This window comes from Salmo salar, chromosome 01 (assembly GCF_965601325.2).
Source record: "Salmo salar chromosome 01, fSalSal1, whole genome shotgun sequence".
Classification (NCBI taxonomy): domain Eukaryota; kingdom Metazoa; phylum Chordata; class Actinopteri; order Salmoniformes; family Salmonidae; genus Salmo; species Salmo salar.
In genome coordinates, this window is record NC_138291.1 from 84,506,740 (window position 1) to 84,523,546 (window position 16,807).

The window sequence follows — 16,807 nt, forward strand, 5'->3', positions numbered from 1 at the left end:
TGAATGCGCTGTGTACAATATTTCAGTAAATGTTTAACTGATTATGTGTCAGTGTATGCGGCCGAGTTGATGGCCATGATTATAGGTTTGAGATGAGTGTAGGAGGTGAAACCACTGAGTGGTGATCTGCTCTGATTCGGCTGAAGTGTTTATTAGTGTGAAGACGGGAAGGTTGGAAAGGGGAGACTTGTTTGTGGGGATGATGGTGCCGTTAATGGAATTGGAGTGGTGGTAAGCTTTTGCTGGGCTCCCACCCATGTGGGTGTAGAGGGTAATGAGAAGGCCGACGTGGTGGCTGAGTGTGCTGTGATGAGAGAGGGGGTAGATATTCAGGTCCCGCTGGGCCGCAGGGAAGTCAAGTCCTTGATCGGGGCAAAAGGGCTCGAGCTTTGGCAAAGGGAGTGGGATGCTAGTAGTAAGAGGAGGCAATTTTATTGTGCGCATCGGTCAGTAAAGGAAGAGGTGGGGAGTATGGGATGTAAGAGAGAGGAAGTTGTGTGGAGTAGACTACAGTTTGGGCACACAGGTTTGAATGCCACTTTGTGGATGATGGGGAGACATGAAACAGGTCTGTGTGATGAGTTTTTAGTGGAGGAAACAGTGGAGCATGTGTTGATATTTTGTGAACTGTATGACGTAGATATATAAAAAATTGTCAGACTAGAGTCACCCAAGTCATAGACTGTTCTCTCTACTACCGCATGGCAAGCGGGACCGGAGCGCCCAAGTCTAGGTCCAAAAGGCTCCTTACCAGCTTCTACCTCCAAGCCATAAGACTGCTGAACAATTCATCCAATTAACACTATTTTCTTAAAACTGCATTGTTGGTTAATGGCTTGTAAGTAAGCATTTCACAGTAAGGTCTACACCTGTCGTATTTGGTGCATGTGACAAATACAATTTTATTTGAGATGCTGAGAGATTGTGTGAAAGGGTCAGAGTGACTGGATAGGGTTGGGTTTTGGGTGGTATGGTGGGGGGGGGGGGGGGGAGCGGTGTCTAGGGCTCTATTTCACTTTCTTAAAGGAACAGGACCAATGCCACTGTACATTCAATTATGTGAACCCTTTGGAATTACCTGGATTTCTGCATAAATTGGTCATCAAATTTGAGCTGATCTTCATCTAAGTCACACCAATAGACACACATAGTGTGCTTAAACTAATAACACACAGACTATTGTATTTTTCTTGTCTATATTGAATACATCATTTAAACATTCACTGTGTAGGTTGGAAAAAGTATGTGAACCCCTAGGCTAATTACTTCTCCATAAGCTAATTGGAGTCAGGAGTCAGCTAACCTGGAGTCCAATCAATGAGACGAGATTGGAGATGTTGGTTAGAACTGCCTTGCCCTATAAAAAACACATAAAATTTGAGTTTGCTAATCACAAGAAGCATTGCCTGATGTGAACCATGCCTCAAACAAAAGAGCGCTCAGAAGACATGCATGAAGCTGGAAAGGGTTACGAAAGTATCTTTAAAAGCCTTGATGTTTGTCAGTTCACGGTAAGACAAATTGTCTATAAATGCAGAAAGTTTAGCACTGTTGCTACTCTCCCTAGGAGTGGTCATCCTGCAGAGATGACTGCAAGAGCACAGCGCAGAAGAATCCTAGAATGTCAGCTAAAGACATACAGAAATCTCTGGAACATGCTAATATCTCTGACGAGTCTACGATACGTAAAACACTAAACAATAATGTTGTTCATGTGGGGACACCATGGAAGAAGCCATTGCTGTCCAAAAAAAAAACATTTCTGCATGTCTGAAGTTTGCAGAAGTGCACCTTGATGTTCCACAGTGCTACTGGCAAAATATTCTGTGGACAGTTGAAACTACAGCTGAGTTGTTAGTAACAACACTGTGTGGAGGAAAAAAAAGGCACAGCACACCAACATCAAAATCTCATCCCAACTGTAAATTATTGTGGAGGAAGCATCATGGTTTGGGGCTGTTTTGCTGCCTCAGAGCCTGGACCGCTTGCTATCATCGATGGAAAAATGAATTCCCAAGTTTATCAAGACATTTTGCAGGAGAACGTTAGTCTCTGTCCACCAGTTGAAGCTCAACAGAAGTTGGGTGATGCAACAGGACAACAACCCAAAACGCAGAAGTAAATCAACAACAGAAGAAAATACACCTTCTGGAGTGGCCCAGTCAGAGTCCTGACTTCAACCCGATTGAGATGCTGTGGCATGACCTCAAGAGAGCAGTTCACACCAGACATCACAAGAATATTGCTGAACTGAAACAGATTTGTAAAGAGGAATGGCCCAAAATTCCTCCTGATCGTTGTGCAGGTCTGATCCGCAACACCAGAAAATGTTAGGTTGAGGTTATTGCTGCCAAAGGAGGGTCAACCAGTTCTTAAATCCAAGGGTTCACATACTTTTTCCACCCTGCACTGTGAATGTTTACACGGTGTGTTCAATTACATTTACGTCATTTAGCAGACGCTCTTATCCAGAGCGACTTACAAATTGGTGCAATAAAGACATGAACACGTAGACTTGTGTGTTATTAGTTTAAGCAGACTGTGTCTATTGTTGTGACCTAGATGAAGATCAGATCAAATTTTATGACCAATTTATGCAGAGATCCAGGTATTTCTAAAGGGATCACATACTTTTCCTTGCCACTGTAGGTAGGCTGACTGGCCTCACACTCCAGTACAGTAGGTGGCGTTGTATGCATCTTAAAAGTTGGATGCGATCCGCCAACCCAATCACAAAAGAAGAAGAAGAACAAGGAGGCGCAGGACAGACTTGCCCAAACGAGAGAACCCCACTATTTCAATTGTCCATACCTGAATGCCGTACTTCCTGACTTTAGGGGTGTGGTATTTAGAATTAGCTTCGCTGAAATAAACTAGCAAAGTAATAAGATATCTAGCCAGTCGGCCGATCTACAAACTAATTGTAGGCTTACGCAATGTTCTCTGAGAAATAGACTTGTTTACAAGTCGACTCTTCAGTTGCACAGAGTGGCGGGGATGCGGAATCAAAATGGGAAACATTTTCGGCAGAAAGAGACGCACGCGAGTCACAGAGCAGGACAGAGCCGTTTTGGTGAGTAGCCTAACGTTACTGTAACTAGCTAGCCTTAGCCTGTAACTAGCTAGCCAACTGTTTAGCAAGTCAGCCTGTTAACATAGTTACTATAGTTAGCTACAAACATGTTCCAGTTGGCTCTCTCCCCACACTACCCAGTTAGCTAGGGAATCATTTTATAATGTTAGATCAGCAAAGTACACTACTGACCAAAGGTATGTGGACACCTGCTCCTCGAACATCTCATTCAAAAGTCATGGGCATTAATATTCCGTTGGTACCCCTCCCTTTGCTGCTATAACAGCCTCCACTCTTCTGGGAAGGCTTTCCATTAGATGTTGGAACATTGCTGCAGGGACCAGGTTCCATTCAGCCACGAGTATTAGTGAGGTCGGTCACTGATGTTGGCCTATTAGGCCTGGCTCGGAGTCAGCGTGTCAATTCATCCCAAAGGTGTTTGATGGGGTTGAGGTCAGGGCTCTGTGCAGGCCAGTCAAGTTCTTCCAAACCACTTTTGTATGGACCTCGCTTTGTGCATGGGGGCATCATGCTGAAAAAGGAAAGGGCCTTCCCCAAACTGTTGCAACAAAGTTGAAACACAGAATCATCTAGAATGTCATTTGTATGCTGTAGCGTTAAGAAGTCCCTTCACTGGACCTAAGGACAACCATGAAAAACAGCCCCTCCACCAAACTTTAGTTGGTCTATGCATTCAGGCATGTAGCGTTCTCCTATATTAGACTGCAGAATTACATATTGAGCATACACCATTTCATTGAGTATTAAGTATCAGGCTACTCAAGTGACACCCACATGTCAATATGCACAATAGGATGGATAGTGTGGTCATTTCCCACAGTCAAAGTCCTGCAATAAGAGCTACGACACTAATATTTGTGTAAACTCTTTACTCATTGACATCCACAGAACATTACTGTAGACTGTTACCTATGGATTGTGGATCAATGAAAATACAGTGAAATAGAAGTATGCCCCCAATGCAATGAAGTCTAATACATCCACAGTGCAATTTCAACTGATATAAAGAAATTGTGAAATTAAGTCTTTTGTTGAATTTTTAAAACATTCCAACCTTCTTTAGCATGATCTAGTCCAGATATAGCATTTCAGTAATTGTATCCGTTTGCATCATATTCAATGTGACTTTTATTTTGAAGGCAAACCACTGATTCCACTATTGTTACTCACACTGTTGTTTAAGACACACTGGTGGGTTAGGGGCAGTCTGACAACCCATACAAACCAGGGCTAAAACCCAATTAACTGTACTGGCAAGCTAGACAGCAAACTGAAGCGATTTAGCGTTGAAATGAGTGATATTAAAATTTCTGTCTTCTCCATTCCAGCAACTGAAACAGCAGAGAGATAAGTTGAAGCAGTACCAAAAGAGAATCACTCTGCAGCTGGAAAAAGAGAGGAATCTGGCCAAACAGCTGCTGAAAGATGGCAAGAAAGAGTAAGGACCTTCTCTCACCATAAATAAGACATATGCCTAAAGTAAATGTCACTTTAAAGCGCTTGAGATTGAAAGCTGTCATGATCATACATTGATACATACAGTTGAAGTTGGAAGTTTACATACACCTTAGCCAAGTACATTTAAACTCCGTTTTTCACAATTCCTGACATATAATCCGAGTAAAAATTCCCTGTCTTAGGTCAGTTAGGATCACCACTTTATTTTAAGAATGTGAAATGTCAGAATAATAGTAGAGAATCTTTTATTTCTTTCATCACATTCCCAGTGGGTCAGAAGTTTACATGCACTCAATTAGTATTTGGTAGCATTGCCTTTAAATTCTTTAACTTGGGTCAAATGTTTCCGGTAGCCTTCCACAAGCTTCCCACAACAAGTTGGGTGAATTTTGGCCAATACCTCCTGACAGAGCTGGTGTAACTGAGTCAGGTTTGTAGACCTCTTTGCTCGCACACGCCTTTTCAGTTCTGCCCATCCATACCTTTTCTATAGGATTGAGGTCAAGGCTTTGTGATGGCCACTCCAATACCTTAACTTTGTTGTCCTTAAGCCATTTTGCCACAACTTTGGAAGTATGCTTGGGGTCATTGTTCATTTGGAAGACCCATTTGCGACCAAGCTTTAACTTCCTGACTGATGTCTTGAGATATTGCTGCCTCATGATGTGAAGTGCACCGGTCCCTCCTGCAGCAAAGCACCCACACAACATGATGCTGCCACCCCCGTGCTTCATGGTTGGGATGGTGTTCTTCGGCTTGCAAGCATCCCCTTTTTCCTCTGAACATAACGATGGTCATTATGACCAAACAGTTATATTTTAGTTTCATCAGACCAGAGGACATTTCTCCCAAAATTACGATCTTTGTCCCCATGTGCAGTTGCAAACTGTAGTCTGGCTTTTTTATGGTGGTTTTGGAGCAGTGGCTTCTTCCTTGCTGAGCGGCCTTTCAGGTTATGGCGATATAGGACTTTTCTGTGGATATAGATACTTTTGTACCTGTTTCCTCCAGCATCTTCACAAGGTCCTTTGCTGCTGTTCTGGGATTCATTTGCACTTTTTGCATCAAAGTATGTTCATGTCTAGGAGACAGAACGCGTCTCCTTCCTGAGCGGTATGACGGCTGCGTGGTCCCATGGTGTTTATACTTGCGTACTATTGTTTGTACAGATGAACGTGGTACCTTCAGGCATTTGGAAATTGCTCCCAAGGATGAACCAGACTTGTGGAGGTCTACACATTTTTTTTCTTCTGATGTCCTGGCTGATTTCTTTTGATTTTTTTTCCCCCCCATGATGTGAAGCAAAGAGGTACTGAGTTTGAAGGTAGGCCTTGAAATACATCCACAGGTACACCTCCAATTGACTCAAATTGTCAATTTGCATATCAGAAGCTTTTAAAGCCATTAAATTATTTCTGGAATTTTCCATGCTGTTTAACTTTTTGAGGCTAGTGGGACGCTAGCGTCCCTCCCACCGTGCACACTATTCAACAGCCAGTGAAAAATCAGAGCGCCAAATTCGAAAACAACAAAATGTCATAATTCAAATTTCTCAAACATACAACTATTTTATAGATAAACATCTCCTTAATCCAACCACGTTGTCCGATTTCAAAAAGTCTTTACGGCGAAAGCATAAAGTTAGATTATGTTAGGACAGTACATAGACAAAAAATTACACACAGCCATTTTCAATGCAAGGACAAGCGTCACCAAAAGCAGAACCAGCTGAAATTATGCACTAACCTTTGACAATCTTCATCAGATGACACTCCTAGGACATTATGTTAGACAATACATGCATTTTCTGTTCCATCAAGTTCATATTTATATCCAAAAACCCCATTTTACATCGGCGCGTGACGTTCAGAAAATGTATTTCCCCCAAAACTGCCGGTGAATCAGCACAACAATTTACAAAAATACTCATTATAAACGTTGATAAAATATTAAACCGTTTTTCAAAGAATTATAGATTAACATCTCCTGAATGCAACCGCATTGACAGATTTCAAAATAACTTTACTGGGAAAGCACACTTTGCAATAATCTGAGTACTGCGCTCAGAAAAAAACATCAGGCAATTACAGATACCCGCCATTTTGGAGTCATCTAAATGCATAAATAGCATTATAAATATTCACTTACCTTTAATAATCTTCATCAGAAGGCACTTCTAGGAATCCCAGGTCCACAATAAATGTTTTGTTCGATAAAGTTAATAATTTATGTCCAAATAACTCCATGTTTGCACGTTCAGTAAGCTACTCAAAATGTAGGACGCGCAAGGAAAATCTCACGACGAAAAGTAAAAAAAATATCTTTACGTTCATTCAAACATGTCAAACATTGTATAGCATCAATCTATAGGGCCTTTATAACGTGATCCCAAACTTCAGTAATATTCCAACCGGACCATTGCTATGTCTTGATAAATGGTTTGGAACACAGGTCCCTTCTCACGTGAACGCGCACAATGAACTGATGTGATTTTCTGAGTCACCTACTTCCCAGCCTTCTCGTTTGGTCTGTGTTTACCGCAAAAGCCTCAAACAACTTTCTAAAGACTGTTGACATCTAGTGGAAGCCTTAGGAAGTGCAAAATGAACCCTAACTCACTGTGTGTCAGAAAGGCAAGGACTTGAAAAAAACTACAGGCACCAGATTTTCATTTCCTGGTTGTATTTTTCTCAGGTTTTTGCCTGCCATATGAGTTCTGTTATACTCACAGACATCTTTCAAACAGTTTTGGAAACTTTAGTGTTTTCTATCCAAAACTAATAATTTGCAAATATTTGACTCTGGGGCCTGAGTATTAGGCCGTTTACTCTGGGCACGCTTTTCATCCAAAAGTGAAAATACTGCCCCCTAGCCCAGACAGGTTAACCTGTTATGGCTAGGGGGCAGTATTTTCACGGCTGGATAAAAAACGTGCCCGATTTAATCTGGTTACCACTCCTACCCAGTAACTAGAATATGCATATACTTATTACATATGGATAGAAAACACCCTAAAGTTTCTAAAACTGTTTGAATGGTGTCTGTGAGTATAACAGAACTCATTTGGCAGGCAAAAACCTGACAAGGTTTCAGGCAGGAAGTGGCCTGTCTGACAAGGTGTCGTTCTTCTTGTCTCTGTTTATTGAAGAGTAAGGATCTTAGCTGTCCCGTGACACTTCCTACGGCTGCCATAGGGTCTCAGAAGGCGGTAAAAAGCTGAATCGTGGCTTTGCAGGCTCTGGCTGAAACAAAGTAGCGTGTTTGGGTAGTGGCTGGTTACAGTACTGTGAGACTCAGGCGCGTGCCCGCGTCGACCGAATGCTTTGTTTTCTTTCCTCTGTTTAGCTAAAAGGAGATTCCCGGTCGGAATATTATCGCTTTTTTACGAGAAAAATGGCATAAAAATGGATTTTAAACAGCGGTTGACATGCTTCGAAGTACGGTAATGGAATATAATTATTATTATTTTTTTTGTCATGAATCGCGCCACGCGCGCGACCCTGATTTACCATTTCAGATAGTGTCTGGGACGCACGAACAAAACGCCGCTATTCGGATATAACGATGGATTATTTTGGACCAAACCAACGTTTGTTATTGAAGTAGCAGTCCTGGGAGTGCATTCTGACGAAGACAACAAAAGGTAATCAAACTTTTATAATAGTAAACCTGATATTGGTGAGTGCTAAACTTGCCGGGTGTCTAAATAGCTAGCCCGTGATGCCTGGGCTATGTACTTAGAATATTGCAAAATGTGCTTTCACCAAAAAGCTATTTTAAAATCGGACATATCGAGTGCATAGAGGAGTTCTGTATCTATAATTCTTTAAATAATTGTTATGCTTTTTGTGAACGTTTATCGTGAGTAATTTAGTAAATTCTTAGTGAATTCGACGGAAGTTTGCGGGGGGTATGCTAGTTCTGAACGTCACATGCTAATGTAAAAAGCTGGTTTTTGATATAAATATGAACTTGATTGAACAAAACATGCATGTATTGTATAACATAATGTCCTAGGGTTGTCATCTGATGAAGATCATAAAAGGTTTGTGCTGCATTTAGCTGTCTTCTGGGTTTTTGTGACATTATATGCTAGCTTGAAAAATGGGTGTCTGATTATTTCTGGCTTGGTACTCTGCTGACATAATCTAATGTTTTGCTTTCGTTGTAAAGCCTTTTTGAAATCGGACAGTGTGGTTAGATAAAGGAGAGTCTTATCTTTAAAATGCTGTGAAATAGTCATATGTTTGAAAAATTGAAGTTTTTGTATTTTTGAGGAGTTTGTATTTCGCGCCACGCCCATCATTGGATGTTGGAGCAGGTGTTCCGCTAGCGGAACGTCTAGATGTAAGAGGTTAAAGGCACAGTCAGTTTAGTGTATGTAAACTTCTGACCCACTGGAATTGTGATAGATTATTTCACTGTCTGTAAACAATTGTTGGGAAAATTACTTAACCGACTTGCCAAAACTATAGTTTGTTTACAAGAAATTTGTGGAGTGTTTGAAAAACGAGTTTTGACTCCAACGTAAGTGTATGTAAACTTCTGACTTCAACTGTACATAACCATTCAAAAGTTTTGGGTCACTTGGAAATGTCCTTGTTTTTTGAAAGAAAAGCAACAAAAAAAATGGCCATTAACATAACATCAAATTAATCAGAAACACAGTGTAGACATTGGTAATGTTGTAAATTACTATTGTAGTTGGAAACGGCTGATTTAATGGAATATCTAGGCGTACAGAGGCCCATTATCAGCAACCATCACTCCTGTGTTCCAATTTTAAATGGATAATTGATCATTAGAACTCTTTTGCAATTATGTTAGCACAGCTGAACACTTGTTCTGATTAAAGAAGCAATAAACCTGTGGTCCGATACCTTCTTTAGACTAGTTGAGTATCTGGAGCATCAGATTTTGTGGGTTCGATTACAGGCTCAAAATGGCCAGAAACGAGTATCTTTCTTCTGAAACTCGTCAGTCTATTATTGTTCTGAGAAATGAAGGCTATTCCATGTGAGGAATTGTCAAAAAACTGAAGATAATGTACAACGCTGTGTACTACTCCCTTCACAGAACAGAGCAAACTGTCTCTAACCAGAATAGAAAGAGGAGTGGGAGGCCCCGGCTACACAACTGTGCAAGAGGACAAGTACGTTAGTGTCTAGTTTGAGAAACAGACGCCTCACAAGTCCTCAACTGGCAGCTTCATTAAATAGTACCCGCAAAACACCAGTCTCAACTAGAGGTTGACCGATTATGAATTTTCAGCGCCGATGCCGATTATTGGAGGACCAAAAAAGCCGATGCCGATTAATCGGACAATTTATTTTTTTGTTATTCAATTTATTTTATATATATATATATATATATATATATATATATATATATATATATATTTGTAATAATGACAATTACAACAATACTGAATGAACAATGAACACTTTAATATAATACATAAAATCTATTTAGTCTCAAATAACTATTGAAATATGCTCAATTTGTCTTAAATAATGCAAAAACAGTGTTGGAGAAGAAAGTAAAAGTGCAATGTGTGCCATGTGAAAAAAACCTAGCGTTTTAAGTTCTTTGCTCAGAACATTTTGAAAGTTGGTGGTTCAATATTCCCAGTTTAGAAGTTTTAGGTTGTAGTTATTATAGGAATTATGACGCGTCGACTATTTCTCTCTATAGCACTTGTATTTCATATACCTTTCACTATTGGATGTTCTAATAGGCACTTGAGTATTGCCAGCCTAATCTCAGGAGTTGATGGGCTTGAAGCCATCAACAGCGCTGTGCTAAGCATTGCTTAGAGCTGCTGGCAAACGCAGTAAAGTTTGAACGAAGGCTTATGAACCTGCTGCCGCCTACCACCGCTCAGTCAGACTGCTCTATCAAATCATAGACTTAATTATAATAAACACAATTATAATATGGTCAAATCCGGAAACGATCATTTCGAAAACAAAACATTTATTCTTTCAGTGAAATCCGGAACCGTTCCATATTTTATCGAACGGGTGGCAACCCTAAGTCTAAATATTGCTGTTACATTGCACAACATAATGCTAGCTAGCCACTTACCTTGGCTCCTTGCTGCACTTGTGTAACAGGGCTGCACTAGTGTAACAGGTGGTCAGCATGCCACGCCGTTTCTTCGTGGAATGCAATGTAATCGGCGTCCAAAAATGCAGATTACAGATTATTTGCATTAAACACTTTTTTTGTTGTTGGTTACTACATGATTCCATATGTGTTATTTCATAGTTTTGATGTCTTTGCTATTATTCTACAATGTAGAAAATTGTAAAAATAAAGAAACCCTTGAATGAGAAGGTGTCCAAACTTTTGACTGGTATATTGTGTATGTATGTTATTTCCAATTTAGGGTATTGCATTTTCTAACCTTTCTGTATTTTGTTTTCCAACAGGAAGGCCCTCCTCTTGCTCAAAAAGAAGAGATACCAGGACCAGCTCCTAGACAAGACGGAAAACCAGATTAGCAACCTGGAGCGCATGGTAAATAGTTAAAAAAAAAAATCAAACATTCACTCACACCACCAGGAATAGTATAACATTGTAATTTATTCATTACTTTAACATGGGATGTATTGCACCGTAGAAAAAAAGGTTTTGCAACAGAAAATGTTCACTCTAAACAGAAAACGCTTTGCAACAAAAACAATCGTTTTTTTAGATACGTCCCTCTGTTTGCTTCCATTTGATTCCTAGTGAATACCCACCTGTACTTAACTAATGCTTTCTGATCTTGTTTTCTTTAGTGTCAAGACATTGAGTTTGCCCAGATTGAGATGAAAGTCATTGAAGGACTTAAAGTTGGAAACGATTGCCTGAAGTCATTGCATGAGGTATGTGAGGGTATCAGAGATATAAGTTTGTTCTCTATGCAACTTCCCTATGACATAGATGGGTAGCATACTGTATGTGTTTTTCCGTGAGATAAATGGGTTGCTTAGGGCGTTTTCACATATGGAGTTTGGTTTCTTGGAGCGTTTGTGCGAATTCTACAGAATAAGTTTAGCTTTCACAACACCTGAAAATAACCGTTTCAGGATGTGACTTGTCAGACACCTTCTACATGATGTTAGCGCGCTAGCTTGCTGGTAACGGGCACAAAGTTTCACTTGAATTGCGCTGCTGACTCTTAATACCTGGTACTCCTGTCCTGGATGTTGGACCTGCTACTTGTGCAGGGTTAGTTTCAGCCAGGGTTTGTTTTCAGTATAGTGTGGATCAGGCTACTAAATGCTCCAGAATCCGCATCATACAGGGGATATGTGAAAGCGCCCTTAGTTACCTTCATTGCATCTGTAGTCCAAATAGCATTCCACATGAATAATCCATGTTCTTTCGTATTAGGCGATGTCCATCGAGGATGTGGAGAGAATTATGGATGAGACCCAAGAAGCCGTTGAATACCAGAGGGTAAGGTCCCCACTGTTTCTTTTTACAGAGGCGTTACTATCTTATTGAAAATACTGTATTTTGTTGATATTTATTTGTACCTTTTTATCTCCCTTCAGGAAATAGATGAGATGCTGGCAGGTTCCCTGACACAGGAGGATGAAGATGCCATACTGGCTGAACTGGAGGCCATCACTCAGGTCAGTCTGAATTACTCAACAACACTGACTGGCAAGGCAGAAACCATCTCATCATGAGAATGTCAACCTGGACAGTATCGCTCTATCAATAGAATGTTCTATTTCATACAAATGGAAGGTTCTATTTTGTAGACTAGAACGTACATTTCTCTGCTCAGGTCCCTCTCCCAGTCTCGCTCTTTCTTATTATTCCTTTCTCTAAAACCTTGATTTGATTTTGTATGTGTAGGGAGACCTTGACCTGCCAGAGGTACCTGATGAGTCCCTGCCTGAAGTCCCAGAGGCAGCTGAGGAAGAACCAGGTCAAGGTTAGACTCCTCACATATGTCAACATGCTGAATTACAATGAGGGTTAATTTCATGTTGAAAATGTGTTCAGCAGATTTGGATTCAGATTTAGGTTGAATACTCCACCAGTTGTAATAGACTACGCGATTTCTGAGTCTGTCTGGTTGTTTTTATTTCAGAGAGACCGAGGAAGAAGCAAGAACGGGAGATGTTGGCTGTCTAGAAACATGTTTGTTTGCCAGGGGACTTGGTACTCTGGCCACTATATCCCCCTCGTAGGGGTCTCATGCCCCAAACACACAACCACAGAAAGATTATCTTGCTCACTGGAAGCAGAAGCATCTCTTCCAGTCCCTCACCGTCAAGACTGATGCTCCTGGTGCCCTGCTAATCCTTGGCATTGTGAGCCCCACTATGGCTCTATAGGGCTCCTCTGGACTCAACAACCCTATCACCATGGACATGGACCTTATTTTTCAGATCATTGCCTGCAGGTTCTTTCCTATTCTTTTTATGTTTAGGGCCTATTTTGATTGTGCCTATTGCTTAAGTCCCTTGACAGGTGTGTTTTTTTTTTTTTTTTTAATCTTCTGTGAACAAATTGTGATAAACGGACAAATGAATGCATGTCACTTTATTTATTTCCCTTCAACCTTATGACTTAGGCTTATTATCTGACCACAGAACATATCTTTGGGAGGAATAGCCTACATTCATCTTTCAAAGTCATTACTATTGGGACTATTTTCAGAAACTTGACCTATTTAGATGCCAAATCTTAGTTAAAAATGCCTTGATTCCTGCCAAACTGTCAGGAATGCATTTTGCTTTGATATCAACTTGTTGATTTGGGGACAGAAACCTTTTAACGGCACCGACCTATTTGCTAAAGCAGCCATTTCATGTATATTCTCTTTCTTCCTCACTGTCAACCTGTTAACTAATCTAAAGCTACAGTTCCTTTTGGCTTGGGAATTAGTTTAGTGTCATTGGTGAAAGGAAGGGCTAATCGTATGTCAGTGGGCTTACTTACCTCTGTACCTCACAGACAACACTGGTGTTATCAGATGCCTAGATTTGACTATGATTTCAGTCAAAGACAACCTCAGAGCCTGACGTCCTAGCTTTCTATCCAGTGAGTATTATGATATTAGGCCTGTCTTACAATGAGTGTAATATTGGGTTGCTAGCTGCCTGGGTCTAATATTTTACTGGCATATCATATAATGATTTTCTTAGAGCATTGGCTAATTAATTCTTTATCTGAAATGGAGGGCCTAAATATAAAAGATAAGCACTACCAACATATTTGATGTAATATGTATATGGACTATCAGACCAGATATGTATTGTATAAAAAATATTACTGTTCTCTAATCTGTAGTGTCTCTCTGAGACACTCTTGATAATAACTGTGGAGACCATTTGACAGTTACATCATATTGACAAACCTGTGGCGTGTCTATACGAAATCTCTTATTCTGTAACATTACAAGCGTTTTTAAAGGTAGTGTTTGGCCAGTCTGGTTTTACTTGGTATGTTATATAAACAACCACCAGAGGGCAGCAAATAGCAGTGTTTCTCTTGTTCATAAGTGGTACCTTGGTTAGTGAATGTATTGTGTGGATTGGGGTGCTGTCATGTTTTTATGTGTGCTGTGCATGTATATGGGACAGTAACTAAACTCAGCAAAAAAAGAAATGTCCTCTCACTGTCAACTGGGTTTATTTTCAGCAAACTTAACATGTGTAAATATTTATATGAACATCAGATTCAACAACTGAAACAAACTGAACAAGTTACAGACATGTGACTAACAGAAATTGAATAATGTGTCCCTGAACAAAGGGGGGTCAAAGTAACAGTCAGTATCTGGTGTGGCCACCAGCTGCATTAAGTACTGCACTGCATCTCCTCATGGAATGCACCAGATTTGCCAGTTCTTGCTGTGAGATGTTGCCCCACTCTTCCACCAAGGCACCTGCAAGTTCCCGGACATTTCTGGGGGCAATGGCCCTCACCCTCCGATCTAACAGGTCCCAGACGTACTCAATGGGATTGAGATCCGGGCTCTTCGCTGGCCATGGCAGAACACAGCGTTGAGATTGCCTGCAATGACAACAAGCTCAGTCCGATGATGCTGTGACACACCACCCCAGACCATGATGGACGCTCCACCTCCAAATCCATCCCACTCCAGAGTACAGGCCTCAGTGTAACGTTCATTCCTTGGACGATAAATGTGAATCTGACCCCTGGTGAGACAAAACCGCGACTCATCAGCGAAGAGCACTTTTTGCCAGTCCTGTCTGGTCCAGCGACGGTGGGTTTGTGCCCATGGGCGACGGTGTTGCCGGTGCTGTCTGGAGAGGACCTGCCTTACAACAGTCCTACAAGCCCTCAGTCCAGCCTATTGCAGACAGTCTGAGATGTGATGGGGGGGATTGTGCATTCCTGGTGTAACTTGGGCGGTTGTTGTTGCCATCCTGTACCTGTCCCGCAGGTGTGATGTTCGGAAGTACTGATCCTGTGCAGGTGTTACACGTGGTCTGCCACTGCGAGGACGATCAGCTGTCCGTCTTGTCTCCCTGTAGCACTGTCTTGGGCGTCTCACAGTACGGACATTGCAATTTATTGCCCTGGCCACATCTGCAGTCCTCATTACTCCTTGCAGCATGCCTAAGGCACGTTCCCGCAGATGAGCAGGGACCTTGGGCATCTTTCTTTTGGTGTTTTTCAGAGTCAGTAGAAAGGCCTCTTTAGTGTCCTAAATTTTCATAACTGACCTTAATTGCCTACCGTCTGTAAGCTGTTAGTGTCTTAACGACCGTTCCACAGGTGCATGTTAATTAATAGTTTATGGTTCATTGAACAAGCATGGGAAACAGTGTTTAAACCCTTTACAATGAAGATCTGTGAAGTTATTTGGATTTTTTACGAATGATCTTTGAAAGACAGGGTTCTGAAAAAGGGATGTTTCTTTTTTTGCTGAGTTTGCAAAGTTATAGGGGGAATCATATAAGATCAGTCTTTGGTTATACATTATACTCGCCTTCATGTGATGAATTACATGTAACTATAGAGATTATACTAAGGCCCTTTTAAAAAGTTCCATAGTGGGTCAAAGAGTATTGTTATACAGAAACCTACATGCGTAAAGATTCCAAGCAACGAGTAAGTGGTAGGTCTCCTTGATGGGCCAAATTTTGGGTGAAATCTGTGAAAGTATATTTTTATGGGAAAAGTACTTCATTATGTCGCTGATTGTTCCCGTCAAGCCAATGACCGTGTGGGAGACAGGGAGTGGGTGGGCAAAGGCAGTAAGGGAACCTGAATAACAGCGAATAGCTGTGCTCTACGATTCACAAAAGGGAGATTTGAACCTGCAAGATGATTACAGGCAGGGAAAATGGAGTGAGTGGGGTGTGGAGGGGGAGAGGAGGCTGTTTTCAAGTTCTCCTGAAAAAGCCAGGTCTGCAGAGGAAGGTGCCGTAATGATGATCTGGGGGATATGGGAGGCAGGGAGTGTGTGTGTCTGTCCCCTTGCTGCCAATCCATCAGGCAGAATGCCCCCACCCCCACACACCCACCCTGTGTTCAATTGGTTGTAGTTACCTACAGTTCCTGCTATGCTGCATGTCATTAGGGAGCAATGTTGATTGATGCAGTCCTCTATTTATTCTCACCTGCTGTCTCAATTGAATAGGAAGCTGTCTCATTGTTGAGCTGTTTAATTCTGTCCACCTGGACAAAAGGAATACCTATGTAAGAATCACAGAAGGTTGGTGGCACCTTAATTGGGAGGACGGGCTCATGGTAATGGCTGGAACGGTATCAAATACATCAAACCTGGTTTGATGCCATTCCATTTGCGCTGTTCCACCCATTATCATGAGCCCTCCTCCCCTAAGCAGCCTCCACTGGTAAGAATGCTGTTTGTTTACTATAGCTCAGCATTCAACACCATAGTCCCATTTCAGGGCATCCTGAGTGGCGCAGCACTCTAAGGCACTGCATCACAGTGCTAGAGGCGCCACTATAGACCCGGGTTGTATCACAACCTGGCCGTGATCGGGAGTCCCAAAGGGCGCATACATTTGGCCCAGGGTCGTCCAGGTTAGGGGAGGGTTTGGCCGGGGTAGGCTGTCATTGTATATAAGAATTTCTTCTTAACTAACTTGCCTAACTAAATACAAGCTCAGGACCCTGGGACTGAACATCTTCCTCTGCAACTAGATCCGCCACACTGGCCATCAACACAGGGGCCCTTCAGGGGTGTGTGCTTGGTCCCCCCCCCCCCCCCCCCGTACTCTGTTCATCCACGACTGTTTGGCCTCA

General features: G+C 41.6%; 1 protein-coding gene across 1 annotated transcript; it reads left to right on the plus strand.

The window, feature by feature from the left end:
* Positions 1 to 2,774: 2,774 nt before the first annotated feature.
* chmp6b (charged multivesicular body protein 6b) lies at positions 2,775 to 13,095 on the plus strand. The gene is made up of 8 exons (XM_014212789.3): positions 2,775 to 3,073; positions 4,423 to 4,532; positions 10,987 to 11,074; positions 11,338 to 11,424; positions 11,936 to 12,001; positions 12,100 to 12,180; positions 12,410 to 12,488; positions 12,648 to 13,095. The coding sequence occupies exons 1-8, from the start codon at positions 3,011 to 3,013 to the stop codon at positions 12,689 to 12,691; spliced, it is 618 nt and encodes a 205-aa protein (XP_014068264.1). The 5' UTR covers positions 2,775 to 3,010; the 3' UTR covers positions 12,692 to 13,095.
* The last annotated feature ends 3,712 nt before the right edge of the window (positions 13,096 to 16,807 follow it).

What these genes read in the sequence shown, in the direction of transcription:
- chmp6b (XM_014212789.3), top strand. Translation starts at nt 3,011, where the DNA reads ATGGGAAACATTTTCGGCAGAAAGAGACGCACGCGAGTCACAGAGCAG. An exon ending in CTGAAAGATGGCAAGAAAGA is followed by an intron (nt 4,533 to 10,986) that starts GTAAGGACCTTC and finishes GTTTTCCAACAG; the next exon opens with GAAGGCCCTCCTCTTGCTCA. An exon ending in GCCTGAAGTCATTGCATGAG is followed by an intron (nt 11,425 to 11,935) that starts GTATGTGAGGGT and finishes CTTTCGTATTAG; the next exon opens with GCGATGTCCATCGAGGATGT.